Genomic DNA, 22,400 nt, shown 5'->3' with positions numbered 1-22,400 from the left:
AGTCTATAGTCTAGTCTATAGTCTAGTCTATAGTCTAGTCTAGTCTAGTCTATAGTCTAGTCTATAGTCTAGTCTATAGTTTAGTCTATAGTCTAGTCTATAGTCTAGTCCAACGGTTCCCAAATGGGGGTCCGTGGACCCCTAGTGGTCCGTAGTAAAATCCTAGGGGGTCCGCGAAGACAAACGAAAAAATCCATGAATAAACAATATTCTGCTTTTATGCAATAATCCCAGATTTTTTGGTGACTTTTTGAATTTTATTTTTTCGGTTGTTTATCAAGAAGAAGCTAGGCCCTACAAATTTATTGTATCACTTTTATAAAGTAAGATATTGCCTGATATGTAATTTTTATTTCCTGTATATGTAGTGAAACAATGTTTTTTTATTTCAGACGGATAATGATCTTTTTACAATTAAATAAGGGATACTGGTATTCCGGAGTATGAAATAAGGCCACATTTCATAATTCAAAGACAAGCTTATACCAGATTTAAGTTTGTCAAATTGTAAGCAAAAGTGTTCTTGTTTGTAAGGACTAAAATTATATATTTCAAAAACACCTTCAATAAGTTAATTTAGTTAATTTTAAATATAAATATTCCCTTCCGACTTGATACAAAGATTTTAACTTGATTTTATCGACCAATATTATTAAATTAACATTAGAAAATCCATAGCGTTTCGCGTAAATATGTAGGTAAAGCCATGCAGTAAAAGAGTTCATGTCATATATTATGCGGATAACGCATTCCGCAACAACATGGAAGAAGTCCAACTTTCTTATATTATTTTCCCGAAAACTTAGTTCACTTTACCCCTCTGTAATCGCAATAAATTTTTGAAACGTGACTCCTTAAGCGCATGTCGACAATATTTGATAAAGAAACCTTTTTGCTACCTTGACGAAAAATGAATATGAAAGATCTCACGATCATAACATTAAACATCATGTTAACAATTCAATAAAGAACTCTTTCTATCTTCAAAACCATGCAATTAAAAACCTATCGGGAATATTTTATAGATATGACATCTCTACATTTATTTGACCTAGGGATTTATGGACTAGGTCAATTTTCGGACGAACAATTATTTCGAACAATAAGATATCAAAATATGTATGGAGGTCCGCGAAATTAAACAAGTTCCTCAAGGGGTCCGCGAAGTAAAAACTGGTGGGAACCGCTGGTCTAGTCTATAGTCTAGTCTATAGTCTAGCCTATAGTCTAGTCTATAGTCTAGTCTATAGTCTAGTCTATAGTCTAGTCTATAGTCTAGTCTATAGTCTAGTCTATAGTCTAGTCTATAGTCTAGTCTATAGTCTAGTCTATAGTCTAGTCTATAGTATAGTCTAAAATCTAGTCTATAGTCTAGTATATAGCCTAGTCTATAGTTTAATCTATAGTCTAGTTTATATTCTAGTCTATAGTCTAATCTATATTCTAATCTATAGTATAGACTAAAGTCTAATCTATATTCTAGACTACAGTCTAATCTATAGTCTGGAAAAATATAGATTTTACATAAAAAAAAGATAATTTGATAATACATTTTTTTACTTCTTTAAATTCTAATAATTACATGTGTATTTTTTATTTCTGTAACAATCTAATACTTGTCTATTAACTAAAAAATCAAATACATACATTCGATAAGAAACAATAAAAGGTTTATAAAAATCGCTGAACCATATAATGTAGTCTTTTCGAAATGTCTGTCTAGCTATCATTAATCTATTGATGTGTCTGACTTTATTAGTTAAAAGGGCAAAATAATATAATTGCGAACATAAATTATTTAATAAAGGCAGACAATACGTCTTAAATATTTAATAAATAAATTTATAACATTTAAAAGAAAAAAATGAAACGACATAGATTTATACAAGCAATAAAGTGTCAATTAGATATCAACAGACTTTTGTTGTCTGCCTTTTCAATATGAATTTTAAACAAAATCTTGTAAGGCGAACATTTCCCCACCTTTTTGTCATTAATAAACTTCTTAGTAGAAGTTTTTAAATGCATATTTCGTCCAAATATGTAATTAATAGACATTTATTAAAACTATCTACCCCTTATGATAGTTATCTAAATTCTTAATATGTTTAAGTACTAAGAAATTGCCTAAACAAAATGTAGCATACTTTAAGGCTTAACTTTCCACTAACTATTGAAAACAACTAGCCCCTAATCGATCGTTACCATTTAGTTATTTTGAAATTTTATCACTAAAGGAATTTCAGTAACAGAATAAAAAAAGCTCATCATATAGGAAACAATCATAAAATAGCAAAATTGCAAAAATTACTATGTATAGAACAACCATTATAAACAATAACAAGGAATTTATAACAAATTCAAAAACGTCCACTTACTTGGCATTTTCGAAGAGATTCTCATCGACAACAGCAGCACCAATTTGATAGCTGGAACTTTTCTCATGTTGATTAATTAAATAGTTGCTAAGTTGGGGAACAGGATATTGTTGCGCAGTTTGGGGCTGAGGCATATAAACTGTTTGCTGTGACTGTTGATGAGCAGGCATTTGCTGAAGATTATTATAAGGCTGCTGTTGATCCAGTATAGGGGGAGGTGGAGCATAAGTAGTTCCCACTAAAGTGTCACTTTGATTATATTGACTTTGCTCTAATTGACTTAGTAACTTTTGATCTAATTGTCCCTTGTCTAATTGGGTAGGCATAGTTTGATAATAGTAGTTATTGTCATTGTATGATTGACTGCCGAGTCCATAAGAAGGATCTAAAGGATTTGGTGCCATAATATTATGCATTTGATCGGTAGTGGTGGAATTGGCATCAATATTACCCATATACTCGGAACTATTTGAATTCTGTGTTACTGATTCGGCTTTACTATTAAGAATTTCATTTTCATGAGTGCCAAGCACAAAGGAGCCGTCAAGTTGTTTGGATTTAAAATTTTGTTGCTGTTGATGCAAATTGTCATTGGCAGGTGTGCTAGGGTAGTTTGAAGACCAACTTGAGGTTGTGCTGTTGCAGGAATTAGAGTGGGCATTGATGTTAATGGCACCACAGCCATTGGTTAGCTGCTGCAGGCGATTGTTTATTTGCCTTTGTTTAGCCAACGCACGACATTCCTGCTTATGTGTGGGCCAGTCTAGATGTTGATGATCTGTGGAGCAATAGTAGATGGCTTTGCATTTGGCACAACGTAAAAGTTTTTGTGTTGTACCACAAATACTACACTGTGGCGGTTGTGGCTGTTGTTGCTGCAACATTTGTGTAGTTGTCTGCTGTTGCTGGTGGACTTTACTAGAGGCGGGGGGTAGTGGCGGTACTTGCGGCACCAAAAACACTTGTTGAGAATCCATATGCTAGTCTCTTTTCGTTTCTGCTATTTTTAGCTATTTATGTCTACTCTATAAATGAGTCACTTGTCTAGATTTTTGAGCAGTAAATGTTTCGTTTGCTAGTTGATTTCCTTCTTAAGACACTGGTTACAATTTACCATGAAATGTCCTTGTATTGCCCTTTCTCATAATTAGGTTAGTTTGTTGTTGTAGTTGACTCGGTGGTGTTCACACTATTTACAATTTTCAACAAAAAGAAAAAGATGATAGAATGAGAAAAATAATGCTGACTGACATTTGTTCAAGAAAAAAAAAAAATAAATACACCGAGTGTATGTGGTGTGTGTGTGGTGGCGTCAAGTTCCTCCACCCGCTCTGGTTTAGTTTTGATACGTATGAATATTTTTTGTAGTTTGTTGTTGTTGCCGTTGTTCTTTTCTTATCTGTTTGTCAGATTAACCTTGACAGGGGACTGGCGGTCAATTAGGGAATACAATATGTACTAGTTGTGGATTTTATTGTTATTGTAGTTTTATTATAGTTGTAATTAAATAATTATTACTACTGTTCTAAAGATTGACTGTTTTTTGTAAGACTCTTTTGCGAAAATAAACAAATATTTATGCAGCTGCTTTGTCAAGTTTAAATTTGTAATGGAAACTTGTTTTTTCCAAAAATAATCTATAGGGCGTTTTTAGAAAACAACTTTTCTTAATTGATTTTTATTTATTTTGTTATTTACTTGAAAATACACTAACAATTTGATTTATTGCAATTTTAAATGATTAAGCACAAAACTTTTGATTTCATTCTTGCAAATTTACAAAGTACAAGTACTTTCTGCTCTTTTGTTGTATTTATTATCTTTTATAAATTTATTCTTGCTGTAGACTTTTGTTGTTATTGTATTTGTTTATTATTCTATTTATATTTGTTTTTATTAATTATTTATTTTATTTCTCCTTTTGCAATCGTTCTTCATTGGAAACCACTAGAATTTTTAACTTAACTTTTAACTTAAAACTTGAACACACATTTAATCACGTTTGTTGTTGCTCTTGTTAATTATGCAGTTGTTATTGTAATGGCAATCGATTTTTCTAAGAATTTTTAAATTTAGCTATAAATTTTGCACATTATTTGCAAATGTATTTTGTAAAAAATTGAATTGTTAAAAAACTTTCACGTACTTTTTTATTTTCAAGTAAAAGTTGTCAGTTTAAACGTCATAATTGTCAAACTGACAAATATTTTTAAACGAGTCTCGTTTGAGAGAGAGCAAGAAATTGAGTAGATTTAAGTGTTGCTAATAAAGGGAAATAATAAACTTACATAAAACAGCTAAATTTAGTAAAAGGTTTTATTAAAGTTTTTGAATAATTCTTAAAGAATGAAACAGATTAAAAGCCCAAGCACTCTGTAGATACTTTAAGACCTCGAATACATAACGGTAAAAACCAAATTGTGGTAAAAAATCCTATTTAATTTTTAGAATAACTCGCTAAAATAGTTTTATTTTCAAATTTGCTATTTTAGCGTTTACTTGTTTTGTTTATGAGCTGTATCCTCTTTGTTTACATTTAACAGCTGTTAAGGCGTTTCTACATTCTATATAAAAATGTAACTATGCTCCAGAGACTCGTGCCGTTTCATCTTAAAGCCGACTAAGCCTAGCCGCCGAAGATTTTTCAGCTTGAAAATTTCGCCACATTTTATATAATTTACAGAACACTTTCGCTAAATTTATGCAATTTTACAATATAAAATTAATTCGTTTTAATTTAAGAAGTTTTCTTTTATCTAATAATAAGCCGCTCATTGAAATTAGGCCGGAATAAAACTTTGCTCAACGTTTAATTTATAAGCTTCGCCACAGATATTTTCGTGTTTACGCGCCTTATTCGAGTCAACCGCCATCGCCGTTAATATTTGTCGGCGCAGGGCTCTGCTACGCTGCGGCAAATTTCTTATCAGTTTTTTTTACAATTAGATTTTGAAATAATTACATTTGTATAGCAAAGTTAAAGAAAAATGTGTGAATTTTCTGTGAAAATAATACTTACTGATATTGAGGGCACCACCACCTCTATTAGTTTTGTTAAGGTGACTTTAATTTAATACTTAAAAAAAGGCAAATAACTCCAGCAACATTTCTCTCCTCTACAGGATACTTTATTTCCCTATGCCAAAGAACACACTGAAAAATATCTACAAGATACATGCGAAACTTTAGAAACTAAAAATATAATAAAAGATTTAAAGAATTTGCCACAATATGAGGTATTTTTGAAGGAAACTAGCACTACCCCAGAAAAAGAAGTGGACATCAATGTTATAAGTCAATTTGTAAATTATTTAATAGATAAAGACTTAAAATTGGGACCACTTAAAACGCTGCAAGGATATGTATGGGCGGAGGGCTATAAAAGTGGTAACATCAAGGGACAGTAAGTATTAAACAACTTTTAATAACATACAATAGCTAATTATTTTTTAAAGTGTTTATCCAGATGTTCCTGCAGCTTTTAAACTTTGGCATGAAGCTGGTGTGTCGGTAGCCATCTATTCCAGCGGCAGCATTAAGGCTCAACAACTTTTATTTGGTCAAACGGAATTGGGTAATCTTTTACCTTATATAACAGCACATTTTGACACCACCAGTGGTCATAAACAGGAAAAACAGTCATATATTAATATAGCTCAATCATTAAATATTGATCCCCAGGATATATTATTCTTAACAGATATAGTAAAAGGTATTTTTAAGGAATTTCTAATAAAATATAATTTTTCTTATGTGTCTTTCTTAATTGTTTTTTATTGCAGAGGCTGAGGCGGCCCGTTTGGCTGGTTATCAAACTGCTGTTCTCTCTAGACCTGGTAATGGTCCTTTAACTGACGATGACAAATCTCAATTTACCATTTTAAATGATTTTGAATCTCTTAAAATTGTGCCTAAATAAAAAAGACACAATTTTTGTTATATTTTTCTAAGAATGTTGTTTCAGAAGAATTATGAAATATTTAATGATAACATAATTTTCAGTATAACGATGGGTAAGTTTACTTACTTGCCGTTTAATCTTAAGTACGATCTAATCTCTAAAACCCCGAAAAAAATGAAGCAGACTTGATTTTGTAATTCGAAATTATTAAGATGCTTTTGTACGGAGCATAAAAAGTATGAGTTTTATGTGGAATCAAAGCTTAGATGGAAGTGAAAATTTAAACTTTAGAACAAATATTATAAATCGACTTTTTTGTTGACACTTCACTGCCGAATTGTACGACTGATAAAAAGCTTTTTTACTTTACAAGCTGTTTTTTTTGGATTGATTGTAATGATTTTCATAACTTTATTATTAAATTCCATTTCAACTACAAAAAAGCTCTATCCAAACTGGACAACTCATCGCCACTGTCTAATTCAGCTTTCCCAAAATTTCCATCACTTTTGCACGATCTCTCCTCATGTCTTTGCATACGACTGGAATTTCTTTTCTTTTGAGATTTTAACGATTGTTGAGTATTTGTACTGTGATTTGAATTGCGGGATTGAGATTTTGCACCATCGCCACCATAAATTTTACGTAAACTATTCAATTTTTGCGACATGCTAGCTCGTGACTCCGTTTGTACTCTATAGGCGGTATCAAAATTGTCTTCTTCCATAGCTAATGACGATGTTAGAATGCCGCTGCGTCTACAGCTAAGACTACGTGATGTATGCTTTTTACGTCTACTACGCTGTTGATTCGATTGACACATGTGACGTCGTCCCTCTTTTTGACAAGCATGCGAAAGTTTACCCACATGAGGACCCCAATAGGTGGGTCCCTCCAGCAGTAGGGGTGCAGATTTGACGCGTTGACGCATCAACTCCATGTTGAGTTCATATTCACGTTGCTGGAGTGCTTGTTCGGCTTTACGTGTTGCCAAACGTAGTTGCAGTATCTCCTTGTGTGTTTCACTGGAGGATTATATCAGAATTATTTTAATTTATTGGAATTTTTAATAAATTTGGACTCACTTGAAGGATAACGTTTTCCAGGCTGGGGTTTTTCTAACTTCCCAATCGAATTGTGGTGTAGTGTCGTGGTAGGTACAATTATTTTTAAGTTCTTTAACTTTTTTCTTAGAACTTTCCACCCTTAAAGTGGCAGCCAAGTTGGGACGGGCTACAGGATGCACCGGCGAGGGTGTAGAATGCTGGAAAGTTTTCATAATGGCTATAAAATACCTAATAATCATATTATCATATTAATTTCTAGTCAATTACCTTAATAGAACCCTCTTTTTTCGAATCCTCCAATTCGAATATTGAAAAAGGCATTTTGTATTCCTCTTTTTTATTAGATTTTTGTTTGGATTTCTTTTTTCCTTGCAAACGATCACTAGACTGATCGGAGGAGTTTGGTGAATCTACAATAATTTTAGGTATTCTAAAGAAATTAGAAAAATACAAAATTGAAATCGTTTAGAAAGATCAGTATTAATCAACTATATATTCACCCCGTAGTCTCTGATTTCGACTTCTCCGCAAAGTAATTACTTAAATTTGAGGGATCTTGTAAACCAGTAGTATCTCCTTTAAATGACAAATGTTCCAAAGTTTTATTTTTCTTTCTCAATTCTATAAGTTCCGCGGGTTCGGTTAGCGAGTGTAAATCATTAAATGACAACGATTTACGTAAACGTTCACGTAATTGGGAGGTAAAATTGGAACGTACAGGTACTCTGCAAAATCAAAACAATAGTTTGAGCAGGATTTTTTTTATAATAAACTATTTATAGATTTACTTTTCCGAAATTTTCTTATTATCCTCTTGCGGTTTACTAAATAAATCTTTGGAAGATCTTTTTGTAAAAGAGCGGGATTCATTGCGATTTAAAGAACTCAAGGGACGTTTAAATTCCGCCTCAAATTCCTTTAAGGAGTTTTTAAAACATTCTACTTCTTGCTCTAAATCCAGTTTAGAGCTGAAAACAAAAAACTAAGTTAATAAAATAGAAGGAATTTAATTTTATAAATTTTACTTTGAATTTTGGCGCGGTTTTGTTGCCATCGACTCTAGACAAGTCTCTTGCTTGTTTAAAAAATCTTGTACAAAATCGGATTCCTGCACTTGCTCACATTTTATAGTATTATGTTTAATATTCGATTTTTTCTTCTTTTTAGTTTTTTTGCACTTTTTACTGCGACTTCCACCCAATTGACTATTAGACGTTAAAGAAGTTGAGGTAGTGGTGGTACTGCAGCGATCTTCTGAACTTAAGCAACTGGTTTTTACTTTTAATTCACGACAAGTTGATCTTAAAGTATCCAAAGTGGAATAAAATTCCTCTCCACTCAAATGATGCAAATCTCTGTAATCTTTTAAACCGATCATATAAACAATATCCAATCTATAAGAATATATTTGATATATACAAACCTGGTATACTATCATACAATTTCGCCAAGGATCTAATACCACCACAAGACCATTTAGCACCTCTGTCCACCGAACTACAGTGTTTCCCCATATCCTCAGCATTTGAACAAGTATTTGGTGTTGCTGTTGTACGTCCCAAATATAATTTGGGTCTGCTGTAGTTGGGTGCCGGACAATTGTTGCAAGGATCTATAGGTACTTTTAAACAGGTATTCAAATAGGCTCTACCAATATGAGAAGACATTTTTATTGTTATTTTTTTAGTAAATATTAGAATGCCACTTTACGAATTGTTATTCCTTGTTGAATGTTCCCAAATTTTATTTTTTCCTTTTGCTTTATCAATATTTGATTTGGTTGCCAAGGACAACAGTTGTTATTGTTTACCCTATTCGATATATTATAATCTTTTATACTGTTCCATTTGAATTTTGTTGTGGTATTACATTCGCATTTATAAAGTCTGTTAAATAGGTTTTTGTGAATGCTTCGTGACTCCTGTAATTAAAATCCATTAAACAATTAATTCATTATTTTTCAAATCTAAAAGATAGATAGATAGATAGATAGATAGATAGATAGATAGATAGATAGATGTATAGATAGATAGATATATAGATAGATAGATAGATAGATAGATAGATAGATAGATAGATAGATAGATAGATAGATAATAGATAGATAGATAGATAGATAGATAGATAGATAGATAGATAGATAGATAGATAGATAGATAGATAAATAGATAGATAGATAGATAGATAGATAGATAGATAGATAGATAGATAGATAGATAAATAGATAGATAGATAGATAGATAGATAGATAGATAGATAGATAGATAGATAGATAGATAGATAGATAGATAGATAGATAGAGCCCATATTCTAGTCTATAGTCTAGCCTGTAGTCTAGACTATAGTCTTGTGTATAGTCTTGTCTGGAGTCCTGTCTATAGTATTGTCTATAGTCTTATCAATAGTCTTTTCAATAGTCTTGTCAATAGTCTTGTCAATAGTCTACTCTATAGAATAGTCTTGTCAATAGTCTAGTCTTTAGAATAGTCTATGGCCTAGTCTATATTCTAGTCTATAGCCTAGTCTATAGTCTAGTCTGTAGTCTAGTCTATAGTCTAGTCTATAGTCTAGTCTATAGTTAGTCTATAGTCTAGTATAGTCTAGTCTATAGTCTAGTCTATAGTCTAGTCTATAGTCTAGTCTATAGTCTAGTCTATAGTCTAGTCTATAGTCTAGTATAGTCTAGTCTATAGTCTAGTCTATAGTCTAGTCTATAGTCTAGTCTATAGTCTAGTCTATAGTCTAGTCTATAGTCTAGTCTATAGTCTAGTCTATAGTCTAGTCTATAGTCAAGTCTATAGTCTAGTCTATAGTCTAGTCTATAGTCTAGTCTATAGTCTAGTCTATAGTCTAGTCTATAGTCTAGTCTATAGTCTAGTCTATAGTCTAGTCTATAGTCTAGTCTATAGTCTAGTCTATAGTCTAGTCCTATAGTCTAGTCTATAGTCTAGTCTATAGTCTAGTCTATAGTCTAGTCTATAGTCTAGTCTATAGTCTAGTCTATAGTCTAGTCTATAGTCTAGTCTATAGTCTAGTCTATAGTCTAGTCTATAGTCTAGTCTATAGTCTAGTCTATAGTCTAGTCTATAGTCTAGTCTATAGTCTAGTCTATAGTCTAGTCTATAGTCTAGTCTATAGTCTAGTCTATAGTCTAGTCTATAGTCTAGTCTATCTAGTCTAGTCTATAGTCTAGTCTATAGTCTAGTCTATAGTCTAGTCTATAGTCTAGTCTATAGTCTAGTCTATAGTCTAGTCGATAGTCTAGTCTATCTAGTCTATAGTCTAGTCTATAGTCTAGTCTATAGTCTAGTCTATAGTCTAGTCGATAGTCTAGTCTATAGTCTAGTCTATAGTCTAGTCTATAGTCTAGTCTATAGTCTAGTCTATAGTCTAGTCTATAGTCTAGTCTATAGTCTAGTCTATAGTCTAGTCTATAGTCTAGTCTATAGTCTAGTCTATAGTCTAGTCTATAGTCTAGTCTATAGTCTAGTCTATAGTCTAGTCTATAGTCTAGTCTATAGTCTAGTCTATAGTCTAGTCTATAGTCTAGTCTATAGTCTAGTCTATAGTCTAGTCTATCTAGTCTATAGTCTAGTCTATAGTCTAGTCTATAGTCTAGTCTATAGTCTAGTCTATAGTCTAGTCTATAGTCTAGTCTATAGTCTAGTCTATAGTCTAGTCTATAGTCTAGTCTATAGTCTAGTCTATAGTCTAGTCTATAGTCTAGTCTATAGTCTAGTCTATAGTCTAGTCTATAGTCTAGTCTATAGTCTAGTCTATAGTCTAGTCTATAGTCTAGTCTATAGTCTAGTCTATAGTCTAGACTATAGTCTAGTCTATAGTCTAGTCTATAGTCTAGTCTATAGTCTAGTCTATAGTCTAGTCTATAGTCTAGTCTATAGTCTAGTCTATAGTCTAGTCTATAGTCTAGTCTATAGTCTAGTCTATAGTCTAGTCTATAGTCTAGTTTATAGTCTAGTCTATAGTCTAGTGTATAGTCTAGTCTATAGTCTAGTCTATAGTCTAGTCTATAGTCTAGTCTATAGTCTAGTCTATAGTCTAGTCTAGTATAGTCTATAGTCTAGTCTATAGTCTAGTCTATAGTCTAGTCTATAGTCTAGTCTATAGTCTAGTCTATAGTCTAGTCTATAGTCTAGTCTATAGTCTAGTCTATAGTCTAGTCTATAGTCTAGTCTATAGTCTAGTCTATAGTCTAGTCTATAGTCTAGTCTATAGTCTAGTCTATAGTCTAGTCTATAGTCTAGTCTATAGTCTAGTCTATAGTCTAGTCTATAGTCTAGTCTATAGTCTAGTCTATAGTCTAGTCTATAGTCTAGTCTATAGTCTAGTCTATAGTCTAGTCTATAGTCTAGTCTATAGTCTAGTCTATAGTCTAGTCTATAGTCTAGTCTATAGTCTAGTCTATAGTCTAGTCTATAGTCTAGTCTATAGTCTAGTTATAGTCTAGTCTATAGTCTAGTCTATAGTCTAGTCTATAGTCTAGTCTATAGTCTAGTCTATAGTCTAGTCTATAGTCTAGTCTATAGTCTAGTCTATAGTCTAGTCTATAGTCTGGTCTATAGTCTAGTCTATAGTCTAGTCTATAGTCTAGTCTATAGTCTAGTCTATAGTCTAGTCTATAGTCTAGTCTATAGTCTAGTCTATAGTCTAGTCTATAGTGTAGTCTATAGTCTAGTCTATAGTCTAGTCTATAGTCTAGTCTATAGTCTAGTCTATAGTGTAGTCTATAGTCTAGTCTATAGTCTAGTCTATAGTCTAGTCTATAGTCTAGTCTATAGTCTAGTCTATAGTCTAGTCTATAGTCTAGTCTATAGTCTAGTCTATAGTCTAGTCTATAGTCTAGTCTATAGTCTAGTCTATAGTCTAGTCTATAGTCTAGTCTACAGTCTAGTCTATAGTCTAGTCTATAGTCTAGTCTATAGTCTAGTCTATAGTCTAGTCTATAGTCTAGTCTATAGTCTAGTCTATAGTCTAGTCTATAGTCTAGTCTATAGTCTAGTCTATAGTCTAGTCTATAGTCTAGTCTATAGTCTAGTCTAGTCTATAGTCTAGTCTAGTCTAGTCTATAGTCTAGTCTAAGTCTAGTCTATAGTCTAGTCTATAGTCTAGTCTATAGTCTAGTCTATAGTCTAGTCTATAGTCTAGTCTATAGTCTAGTCTATAGTCTAGTCTATAGTCTAGTCTATAGTCTAGTCTATAGTCTAGTCTATAGTCTAGTCTATAGTCTAGTCTATAGTCTAGTCTATAGTCTAGTCTATAGTCTAGTCTATAGTCTAGTCTATAGTCTAGTCTATAGTCTAGTCTATAGTCTAGTCTATAGTCTAGTCTATAGTCTAGTCTATAGTCTAGTCTATAGTCTAGTCTATAGTCTAGTCTATAGTCTAGTCTATAGTCTAGTCTATAGTCTAGTCTATAGTCTAGTCTATAGTCTAGTCTATAGTCTAGTCTATAGTCTAGTCTATAGTCTAGTCTATAGTCTAGTCTATAGTCTAGTCTATAGTCTAGTCTATAGTCTAGTCTATAGTCTAGTCTATAGTCTAGTCTATAGTGTAGTCTATAGTCTAGTCTATAGTCTAGTCTATAGTCTAGTCTATAGTCTAGTCTATAGTCTAGTCTATAGTCTAGTCTATATTCTGGTCTATAGTCTTGTCTATAGTTTCCTTACGAAAATCTGTTCCCAAAAAATATTTGAAATTCTCAATTTGTTAACATATTCCCATATCTGGTAACACTGCTTACTTAATTATTATCAGTGACATCTAGTGTTGATATTTCGTACATCCAAAACAAAACATTAAATTTCCGGTTAAAAAATCCGCTAATCGGTAATTTCCTTTTAAACACAACTTCTAAATAAACAAAAATGCTTATTTTTTGACACTTGTTTTAACATCCCCTTCGCTACAACAGAAACTTGTCAATTATTCAGTGAATTTGTTTTCAGTTGTTTTGTGATTTCCAGCTGGTGAGTTTATCAATTGCGGACCAGCGATTAAAAAGTGAATTGTAAATTGTGAAAATATTAAACATAATTTAACTTTTTGTTAAAAATTAATTGCACGATCAGACAAAAAAAAAAAAAAAAAAAGAAAATAATTAGTGACAAAGCAATTTTGACATCTTTTCACTTCTTTTTAAGCAAACGTGTTAATAGCTAGCGAACACGTAACGAAAAAAACATAAATTACGAAAGTTTTAAGGAAACTATTATCTAAATAAAAGTTGAACAAAAAAAAATCCCTCAAAGAAATAAACAAAATGCGTTTCTACGCAGTTGGAGCAACAGTTGCGCTGCTTTTAATAATACAAGCAGCTGCTGGACAAGAGGCTAATAATGTTGAGGTGAGTTGTTAATTATTTAATGGATCACAGACTAATAAATACTGGTGCATTTATTTTGGATTATAACTAAATGCTAATTAGTTAATAAATTTATTCCCTAAACATGCCTGCTAATGCTTTAACTAAACAAAAATAAATTTGCAAATAACAATTATAATAAACACCATACAACAAACTAGAGGTTGATGTCATTTTAATTTTTTTTATTATTTTTAACAACAACAACAAAAATACATTAAATCTGGAATGAGGAAAAATATGTGTGTGTGTGTGTGTGCCACTGATTGTGTGAGCGAATGTTTATTATTATTTTGGAAATTTCACTGATTGGTGAATCTGTTGTGATTCCTAATAACAATGCAGCAGCTGATTTGTATTATTTCAGTTCTAAGAATTTAAATCGACACAAAATCTCATTTGAAAAGTAATTGGCCGCAGACATTTCACACATTAAATATTAATATGTACTTGAGTTTTATAGCTTTTTTCTATTTATAATAATTTACGTTTTTTACTTTTTTTTTTTCATTTATTTACATTTTCAATTTGCAAATAATCATCAGTTGAAAAGTTTTCTTTCTTTCTTTGTTTTGCCTTTGAGGTTATGTTTTTACTTACTTTTGCTGTTGCTTTTTTTTTTGTTTATTATTCCATTTGTTTGCTTTTTTCTTTAGTTGAAATATGTAAACAAAACAAATTCTATTTTCTTATCTTTCCCTCCAGTTAGAACAATCAAGTACTTAAGCCATTTTGTTTGATTATTACGCTGCTTATTACGTCTTTGTTTAGTGAATTTTTTTTTCGCTTTTGTTCTTTTTGATAGTGTTCTTTATCGTTTTGAAAAATGTCATTGGAGATATCTAGTATCGAAAACGACACATTTTTAAAATATCATAATTTAGTATGTCACTAGTTAGTTTATCATATTTTACACTCTAGTTAAAGTTAATAGGTATCTTAAGTTATATCATTCCGTTGTGACATGTTGGAATTTAGTTAGATACGATTTGGATTTCTACTTGAGAATTTTTAAGTAAAGAGTAAATACTTGGTTAGGTTGAAAGGGAAGTTGGTGTAAACTTTACCTTTATGGTACACATTTCATATGGATATTTATTTCGAAGAGTTTTAAGAAGCGATATCTCAGTTTTAGATACTGTAATATGCTTGACAACTCTTAATCTGTCCTTCTGCTCGAATCAGTTTCCCTATGTTGACCCTTATACCAGGTTGTAGAAGACTTTTACAGATGTCTCGTTTTTTCGTATCGAATGATTTTCTCATATTCACCAAGTTTACAAAAGGGCCGGATCCTCCAGCTTTATAAGTGACAAAACCCCTTGACCATGCTAGTTGTGACAACTCTCTATTAACCTCCTCTTATGTGGGAGATGAGAGTCCATCAGGAGTTCAAATGTCTCGTTCATTTCCTACAATCTTCTCACTGTACCATTGACGAATGGGTTCTGGAAAGGAATTTTTTAATCTTTTTTAATCTTTAATCGACAATCTAATCTTTTTTAATCGACACATCATTCAATCAATCTGCTTGTTCAGAGAAGATAGTTTGGCGACCCTCCAGAATTGGTTTCACTTTGGTAACCATTAAATCAGGTGGAAAATGAGGGTCTATCAGTTGTTTTATTGTCTCCTCTATTTGCTTTAATCTCCTGCCTGTGCCATTAACTATGGTTAAAAATGGATTTTGGGTAGGAAATTTTTAATCTTCATGGTTAGGTTATCAGGTTGTCCATGTGCTGTTAACACTGGAGACACACTAGGGTCCATTTCGTTGATCCCTTTATGATACCTGTAAAAGAGAAAGCGGTCAGCGTATTAGTACACTTCAACCCAATTACTCTGGATTCCTACAAAACCAGTTTGTCGCACGATTAAAGAATTCTAACTTTCGGATGTCAGCTGCAACGGATCTATGTTAGATCGTGTAGGAAATGAGCTCCTAGCTATGTTCACGTTCGGAAAAGAGTTTCGAGGAGACACGTTTGGCTATCCGAATAAATTTCCTATACTCATCAAGTTTACTAATTAATATATTATCCCCAGTATACTGTGGTATTTATACGTTATGTCCGCTTCAAGAGACCACGAAGATTTTGAATCTGCTAAGTTATCACGGATCGCCGATGTCATAAAGAGAAATTGTCCTCGAACAATTCAACCAAATCATTTGTGAACTTTTCTACTTTGATGTCTATATCTTCTCTATAAAAATCCTGTTCTAGACGGTTACCTTTTAAGGACCAGTAAGTCTTAGGTTTATAAACTTATATTGCCATGTTCTCTAAAGTAGTTCGCTTTCTTTACTTTATAACCTGAATATGTATACACACAATGTTTTGTCTAATATTTTCTCCTAATCCTATTGAGGATTTATAGCCCAAATCAAAGGGCTTCTTCTCTGTGATTAGTGTTAGTACCGTCCTAAGCTGTTAGCCTTGCAACATTAACTTATATGTGCACCTTATCAACCAATTTCATCAACTCTGTGGGTAGAAGAAAATGTAAAGAGATTCCGACTTTGATAACCCTGTTGAGAGAATAAAACATAAGTTCTTGTGATATAAATGTTATCGGATTAGACGCCGTATCAGATTGAAGCTTAATGCTGTCATGAGTTAAAGTTAATATCATTATGTTAGGGTCCGTCTCATGATCTCATGAAAATGATTATAGTGTTAATCTTGACACGTCCATTAACGGTCTCTATTCAATCGATCAACGTACAAAACAAGGAGTTAGGAACAGTTCTCCGATATATCTTTAAAGGAAACTTAGTTAAGAAAATAAAGAACCAGAACCCTATTTGGAAACCCGTTGGAACAGACCTTTCGCAGTATATATATTATGATTATATTATCATAATTTCCATTAAAAATGTTTTAAATTTTTGATAAAATACTACTTTTATAAACTAAAGTCCTTTTAAAATATTAAATCTATTTTTACTGGGATTCATAAGAATTTTCTAACTAATTTTATTTTGAAACTTTTTATCGGGAATTGTTTTATAAAGCTAATAAACCTACTTAATTACTGCTATTTTCGTTATTTAAACAAGAAGCATTAAATTCCTCCCCCCTTAATTTGATATACTGATAAACTCGTATCTATAATGACAACTTCAACTTGACACTAACGCTAAAAGAAAGAAATATGATTATTGACGTTATATGTCAGTGACAATAGGTCATATTCAAAGTTCATTTACCTATTAAAAATATCTCTATGACTACTCAATATTTTGCTTCTATTAACTAAAATGTAATTTTTGCAAAGAAGAAGAAATATGTTTTAGATTAAAATATTTGATGTCAGACATTTTGCCTCATAGCAAAGTTAAGTGGGCACATTTTGTCTGGTCAAGACATTTCACCTTAAATCTATATAAATATATTTGAAAAATGTGTAAAAATAGCTAAAACATTCTATGGAAAAATACATGTAGACATCAGAAAATCTCTTTTTTTTTTTTTTGTTGTTAAAATTTAACTAAAAGTGCATTTATGTGCAATTTTTATTTTGCACTTATTTAACATTTTGTTATTAAGTTTCTTTGTTTAGTTTGTTTTTCTCAGTTTTTTGTTCTCTCCTTATCGACATACATATATTTTTATCATATTTCTTTTCTATTGTTTCAATCAAGTATGAATTTTTATGGTCAATTTTATTTTTGTGTACAAGCTTTTGTTGGATTATAACGTTTAACTTCTTTATGTCATAATAAAATGTCACTCGTACTATTTTTATACAATTTTGTTTCATTTCTTCGTTCATTCTTAATCTTATTTTCAATTTTGCATATAATTTCTATGCTAAACTATGTCTTATACATATATATTTATAAACAATTGAATTAGCTTTTTGAGAGTATTCTTTTACATTTGAAATGCCCTTCGTCATAGGAGTAGACAAGACGCTTAGATCCCCAAGTGACAAAGAATAGAAAAGCGAATTAGTTTCTTTTGATTTGGAAGATCAAGGTGTTTGGTGTTTCATTACCATCTCTAATGCACTGAAACTTTATGGATCTGATTAGGACAGATACTTATCTTTGACCTGCTCGACATAGAGTCAGACGTAGGTTGTTATACATGTTTCGTGAGACAGGACACTATATAACAGATGTGCACGTTATGAGACTTAATCTCCCATTAAATGTCTACTCTAGGAGATGTCTCATTGAAGCCGTAGGGGAAATTAATGACCCATACCTCCCTCCCTCCCTCCTACTCTGCCAAAAACTAGAAATTAGCAGTCCAATATTGTAGGATGACGCACATGCATTTATTTTGTTTGTGCTTGAGGTATAATTCTTTTCAGAAAACACACTGGAAGCAGCTTATGGACTCAAATGAGTCGACCTACGGGTCATATGCTGATATAACCTAACCTATCGAAGATCAAGGATCCTTATAATAAATACTCAGAGTATTCTTTGATTGGAAATTGATCGACAACGGATAGAAATTGGTCCCGTATGTCATTGCGATATTGTCAGGAAGAAACTGTTAGATCAACAACGCGTTATGATGTCTCATCGGCAGTCAACTGATCTCCGTTGGAAATATCTTATTAAGAGATTATATCCTGAATTACATTGCAATGTGATAGAGACAGAAAGGAACTGCCAACAGTAATCACCATTGTTTAATCTTTAACTTTTCGACTTTATTGACGGGAACCAGAAATGCCACAATAGACAGTCTAGTATTTCACAAACTAGAGGATCTGTCGAATATAATTATTATTACATATTATTAGGGTTAGTTTGATTCTATAATGATCATGGACATGATTATGTCCTATGAGTCGATTTAAGTATAATTTTGGATAGATGTTATTACGAAGAAGAAACTGTCTGCACAATAACACGTTATAATGTCTGATCGGCAGCTTTATAATGTCATAATGTCTATCACAATTGAAAAGATATTGATCAATTTCTAAGACGAGGGAGACGTTATGATATTTGATCGTCAGTAACTTGATCAGTAACATGATTTCTTGCGGTGTAATTCTCATGGTAAGCGAGGAATCGCTGTGAATTATTCAGGCAGCTATGGTGTCTTTGCTATTGTATTGAAAAGGAATTACTTCGACATTCGTGATCCTGACATAACAGGTTGCGATTATACTGATCTGTTTGTAAACCACGACATTGGAGATTGCGATAATTCTGAACTGTTTGTAAATATACTGGGGAATCTCATTTGAGAGAGATTGATCAATTTCAAAGACGTAGGACACATTATGCTGTCTGATTATCAGCAAATGATATTGATCAATTTCTAAGACGAAGGAGACGTTATGATGTTTGATTGTCAGTAACTTGATCAGTAACATGATTCCTCGCAGTGAATAATTCTGATGTCTTAGCGATAGCATCGGAAAGGAACTGTTGAAAGGAATTACTTCGTGATTTTGACATAACAGGTTGCGATTATACTGATCAGTTTGTAAACCTCGACATTCTGATCTGTTTGTAAAACTACTGCGGTACAGCGATTGAAAATAGATCGATCAATTTCTAAGACGAGGGAGACATTATGATGTCTGATTATCAGTAACAAGATCTCTTGATAATGATATTCGCAGTTGCAAACCATTGTAATACATATTGGATTATTCTAACATCCTAGATAAGTTTGCGATAGTATCGTAAAGGAATTACCTATTCAACAACATGTTGAGTTGTCTGATCGAGTGAAACATGATCTAAACTTAATCCATGTTATACTAAACATCAACATCGTTAAGAAATGTGACATTCCCATGATAATTGAATCTTCGAGGAAAAACTGCGGAATGTCCTGTAAAATATCGATCAAAATGTTGAGTAATATTCCTCTTCATAGATGTAGAGAAAGATCAAAAAGGTTAAGGATAACCTTGAAAGGTAAGATTTGAGGAATATCGCTGCTACTCCTAAGACCACTTGTTTTTATTAAGCACTATTTGGATTTGTGACCTCTAAAGCAATCAAAGACTTTTCTGCCATTGATGGGAGATAGTATTGAAATCGTTGGGCGAAGTTTAGGATGTGATTTGTTGTAATGGTGTGAAGAGAAATATACTCTGCTAAAGAGTTAAGATCAAGTCCCCACGTAGATGGAAAATGTGAAGAGGTTTATATAGCTTAGCAATATACGAATTGAAGAACAACAGTGTCCCTAAGATCACTGACTTTTAGTTTTACAGTATTTCTAGCCTCTGAAATGATCACAGATCAGTCATTGAGCTATTTAGTAATCGAGAGTGTAAACTAAATGGCTGGCTAAAGTTTAGGACGTGATTTCTTGTATTGGTATATCGATAAATCTACTCTGTTAAAGCCTTTAGATGAGTTCAAATCTTCCATATTTGGGTATTATTACACTTCATTCTTTTTAAGACCCTTGTTAGTCTGTGAGTTTGTCTGATTAGGATTCTACCTAAACAGATAATAATAGTGAAATCCAATAAGTATTAGTAGTAATTCCTAAAGTCGCCTTTAACCACCAAATAATTCTCTAACTTATTCCAATTTTGAAATTGCATTATCCAGCAGTAACAGCAGCAATAATCATTTTGCATTTGTTGCAATTTAATTCTGAATTGTCGTCATACTCTCTCTCTTTCCCTATGTTCATTTCATTTCATTTTTTTATAACAGTTTTGTTTGTGATTTTTTTAAGAGCTCGTAACGAATAATGTTGATGAATTGTTGTAAAATGTTTCAACAACCAGCAACCAGCAAAACCAACCAACCTACTACCTACTACTTGTCTATAAATTAAGCTTCATTTAATTCTTGCGATTTTCCATTGTGTTTCTCCACTAGAGATTGTTGGTTGGATGCAATGGAAACCGTATTTTAATTTAAGTGGTTGTGTTGTTGGTAAAAATGGATCAATAGATGGTTTGATGATGATGATAGTAAACGGATAGAGAGAATGGATGACTGGATGGAAGGTTGAATGGATAGTTTGTGGTGTTGTTTAATTGAAATAAAAGTAACGTTTACTTTTAATTTTCAACAAAATAGTGAAAAAAAGGAATTGTATTAAAACGGAAAGTCTTTGTTAAATAAAATTTTAATTTAATGTTTGTCATCAAGGCAACTAAAACTTATGTACATGTTATTGGGGTTTTAAGCAGGATTTTTTTTTATATATTTAAATCCTGCTTTATTTAAAACACTATTATTAATTGTTTACAAGGCAAAATGCAAAATGTTAATACCTTACATATACATATGTAATTAAATATGTATGTATAAGTACTTACAACTTTTTTTTTAATTGTTTGAAACAAAAGATTCAATTAATTTTATTAAACTACACCATAAGAGCCACTTTATGCAAATACAATGAGAATTAACGATTGTAAATATTCAATTATATAAATGTTTTATATGTATGTGTGTGTTTTTTTTAATTACATTTCAAAAGAATTCTATTAATAGGCAATTAAAAAGTATCAAAGAGAAATAGAACAGCAGGTTGTTTGGTGACAAAAATTAGTTGAAATTAGCTAAAGGATCAATAGAAAATCTTTGTGAACATTTGTGGGTTTTATTTAAACTTAAACAGGTGTTTTAATCAATAATTAATGTTCGATTGTAAATACATTATCAAAAGACAACATGTATTTTCATTAAACAAGTAACACACTGTATTTTGCAATGCGTCTGCCGCGAATCAGCTGATCAGGGTTGTGTTTTGTTCTGTGTATAATAAGAATAAACTATTATATAACTATTATATAAGACTTCGATCGATATCGTATGCCATAATTTCGGCGCTGATCTTCTCATGAAATGACAAACCTTTGTCACTTTCCGTATTACATTATTTTAATGTTCTGGATATCTGTAGAATCTCTACATAAAAACTATTCATATTCCTCATTTCTATAAATCAGGTTTCGAACCACAATGTACAAGTCCATTTGCAATAATGTCAGCCTATGATCTCAATATTCATGGATCAAGCGGAACTTCTTTCATTCAACTCTTATACTACCACTTCCCTATTCGTCAGACAATGCAAGAAAGTTCTGTCAAGGCTGTGTCACCTGTCTGACATTACCGTACATAGGGACCCTGCTCATAAGGACTATTATGGACATGAACAGGGGGATAAGATAGCCAGAACTGGATCTGCTTTGGATATCTTCAACGCCATTTCAGTAGCAGCTCTGAAAATGTTTATTTATTTTGATAAATCAGCCTGATCCCACGCAGGACATATATTAGAGACTGAATAGTGTATATGGGCCAGTAGGCATTGAGACTGTTGCTCCATCCCCATCTCAGTTGTTCACCTCTCTGCATTCCTACAACTGTCGTTCAAATCTGCTGCATATGAAGTACGATCCAAGGGATCACACAGGCCCTTCCTGACATGCCTCATCCCAAGTTGGGATGATGTTTCCGTTAACATTCTATTAGGAACTATTGAGTCAGCAGTTCCTTGACTGAGATAACTTCGTTTCCTCATGTAAATGGTGAGGAATTTCCATGCAAACCTCTTACACTTTTTAATGCTGCATTTTGAGCATTTGTTCACTCAGCAGCATAAGTAAGCATTGACCCCGGCCATTTGTCTTGTAGGTAGCCAACAAGTTTTCTTGTCCATACCCAAGAACCTTGTGGACCTTTCTACTTCGCAACCCAATCGTTAATTGGTT

The 22,400-nt window shown here is 32.2% G+C and overlaps 4 protein-coding genes across 9 annotated transcripts in view; 2 read left to right on the top strand and 2 right to left on the bottom strand.

Moving 5' to 3' along the window:
- LOC119607468 (rho GTPase-activating protein gacZ) overlaps window positions 1-4,581 on the bottom strand; it is a 29,615-nt gene extending 25,034 nt beyond the window's left edge. For 2 of the 4 annotated variants that reach the window (XM_037961394.1, XM_037961395.1), the window contains exon 1: window positions 2,379-4,581. In XM_037961394.1, coding sequence (XP_037817322.1) covers window positions 2,379-3,355 — 977 coding nt within the window. In that variant the 5' untranslated portion in view covers window positions 3,356-4,581. The remainder of the gene's footprint in view (window positions 1-2,378) is intronic. The other 2 variants (XM_037961396.1, XM_037961397.1) reach the window with 2 other exon arrangements.
- Window positions 4,582-5,247: 666 nt separating this feature from the next.
- On the top strand, window positions 5,248-6,328 carry LOC119607469 (enolase-phosphatase E1). The gene is made up of 4 exons (XM_037961398.1): window positions 5,248-5,437; window positions 5,501-5,781; window positions 5,834-6,090; window positions 6,161-6,328. Exons 1-4 carry the CDS (start codon window positions 5,366-5,368, stop codon window positions 6,295-6,297), a joined length of 747 nt encoding a protein of 248 aa, XP_037817326.1. The 5' UTR covers window positions 5,248-5,365; the 3' UTR covers window positions 6,298-6,328.
- A 384-nt stretch (window positions 6,329-6,712) lies between these two features.
- On the bottom strand, window positions 6,713-9,013 carry LOC119607478. The gene is given in 6 exon segments (XM_037961419.1): window positions 6,713-7,304; window positions 7,365-7,543; window positions 7,614-7,776; window positions 7,847-8,071; window positions 8,135-8,708; window positions 8,770-9,013. Coding segments are annotated over 6 exon segments (1,977 nt in total).
- A 4,286-nt stretch (window positions 9,014-13,299) lies between these two features.
- LOC119607467 (putative cysteine proteinase CG12163) overlaps window positions 13,300-22,400 on the top strand; it is a 41,931-nt gene continuing 32,830 nt past the window's right edge. For 2 of the 3 annotated variants that reach the window (XM_037961392.1, XM_037961391.1), the window contains exon 1: window positions 13,300-13,709. In XM_037961392.1, coding sequence (XP_037817320.1) covers window positions 13,626-13,709 — 84 coding nt within the window. In that variant the 5' untranslated portion in view covers window positions 13,300-13,625. The remainder of the gene's footprint in view (window positions 13,710-22,400) is intronic. The other variant, XM_037961393.1, reaches the window with a different exon arrangement.

The sequence above is a fragment of the Lucilia sericata genome, unplaced genomic scaffold, assembly GCF_015586225.1.
Source record: "Lucilia sericata isolate MDLA Ls3-8-SP2 unplaced genomic scaffold, ASM1558622v1 Contig000697F_arrow, whole genome shotgun sequence".
NCBI lineage: Eukaryota > Metazoa > Arthropoda > Insecta > Diptera > Calliphoridae > Lucilia > Lucilia sericata.
Note: the sequence above shows the minus strand (reverse complement) of the source record. Positions and strands in the feature narration are given on the sequence as shown.

Bases quoted from the DNA above. Each gene is read 5' to 3' on its own strand.
- LOC119607469 (XM_037961398.1), top strand. From the start codon at position 5,366: ATGTGTGAATTTTCTGTGAAAATAATACTTACTGATATTGAGGGCACC. The intron at 5,438-5,500 runs GTGACTTTAATT...TCTCCTCTACAG, and splicing joins CCTCTATTAGTTTTGTTAAG to GATACTTTATTTCCCTATGC. The intron at 5,782-5,833 runs GTAAGTATTAAA...TATTTTTTAAAG, and splicing joins AGTGGTAACATCAAGGGACA to TGTTTATCCAGATGTTCCTG.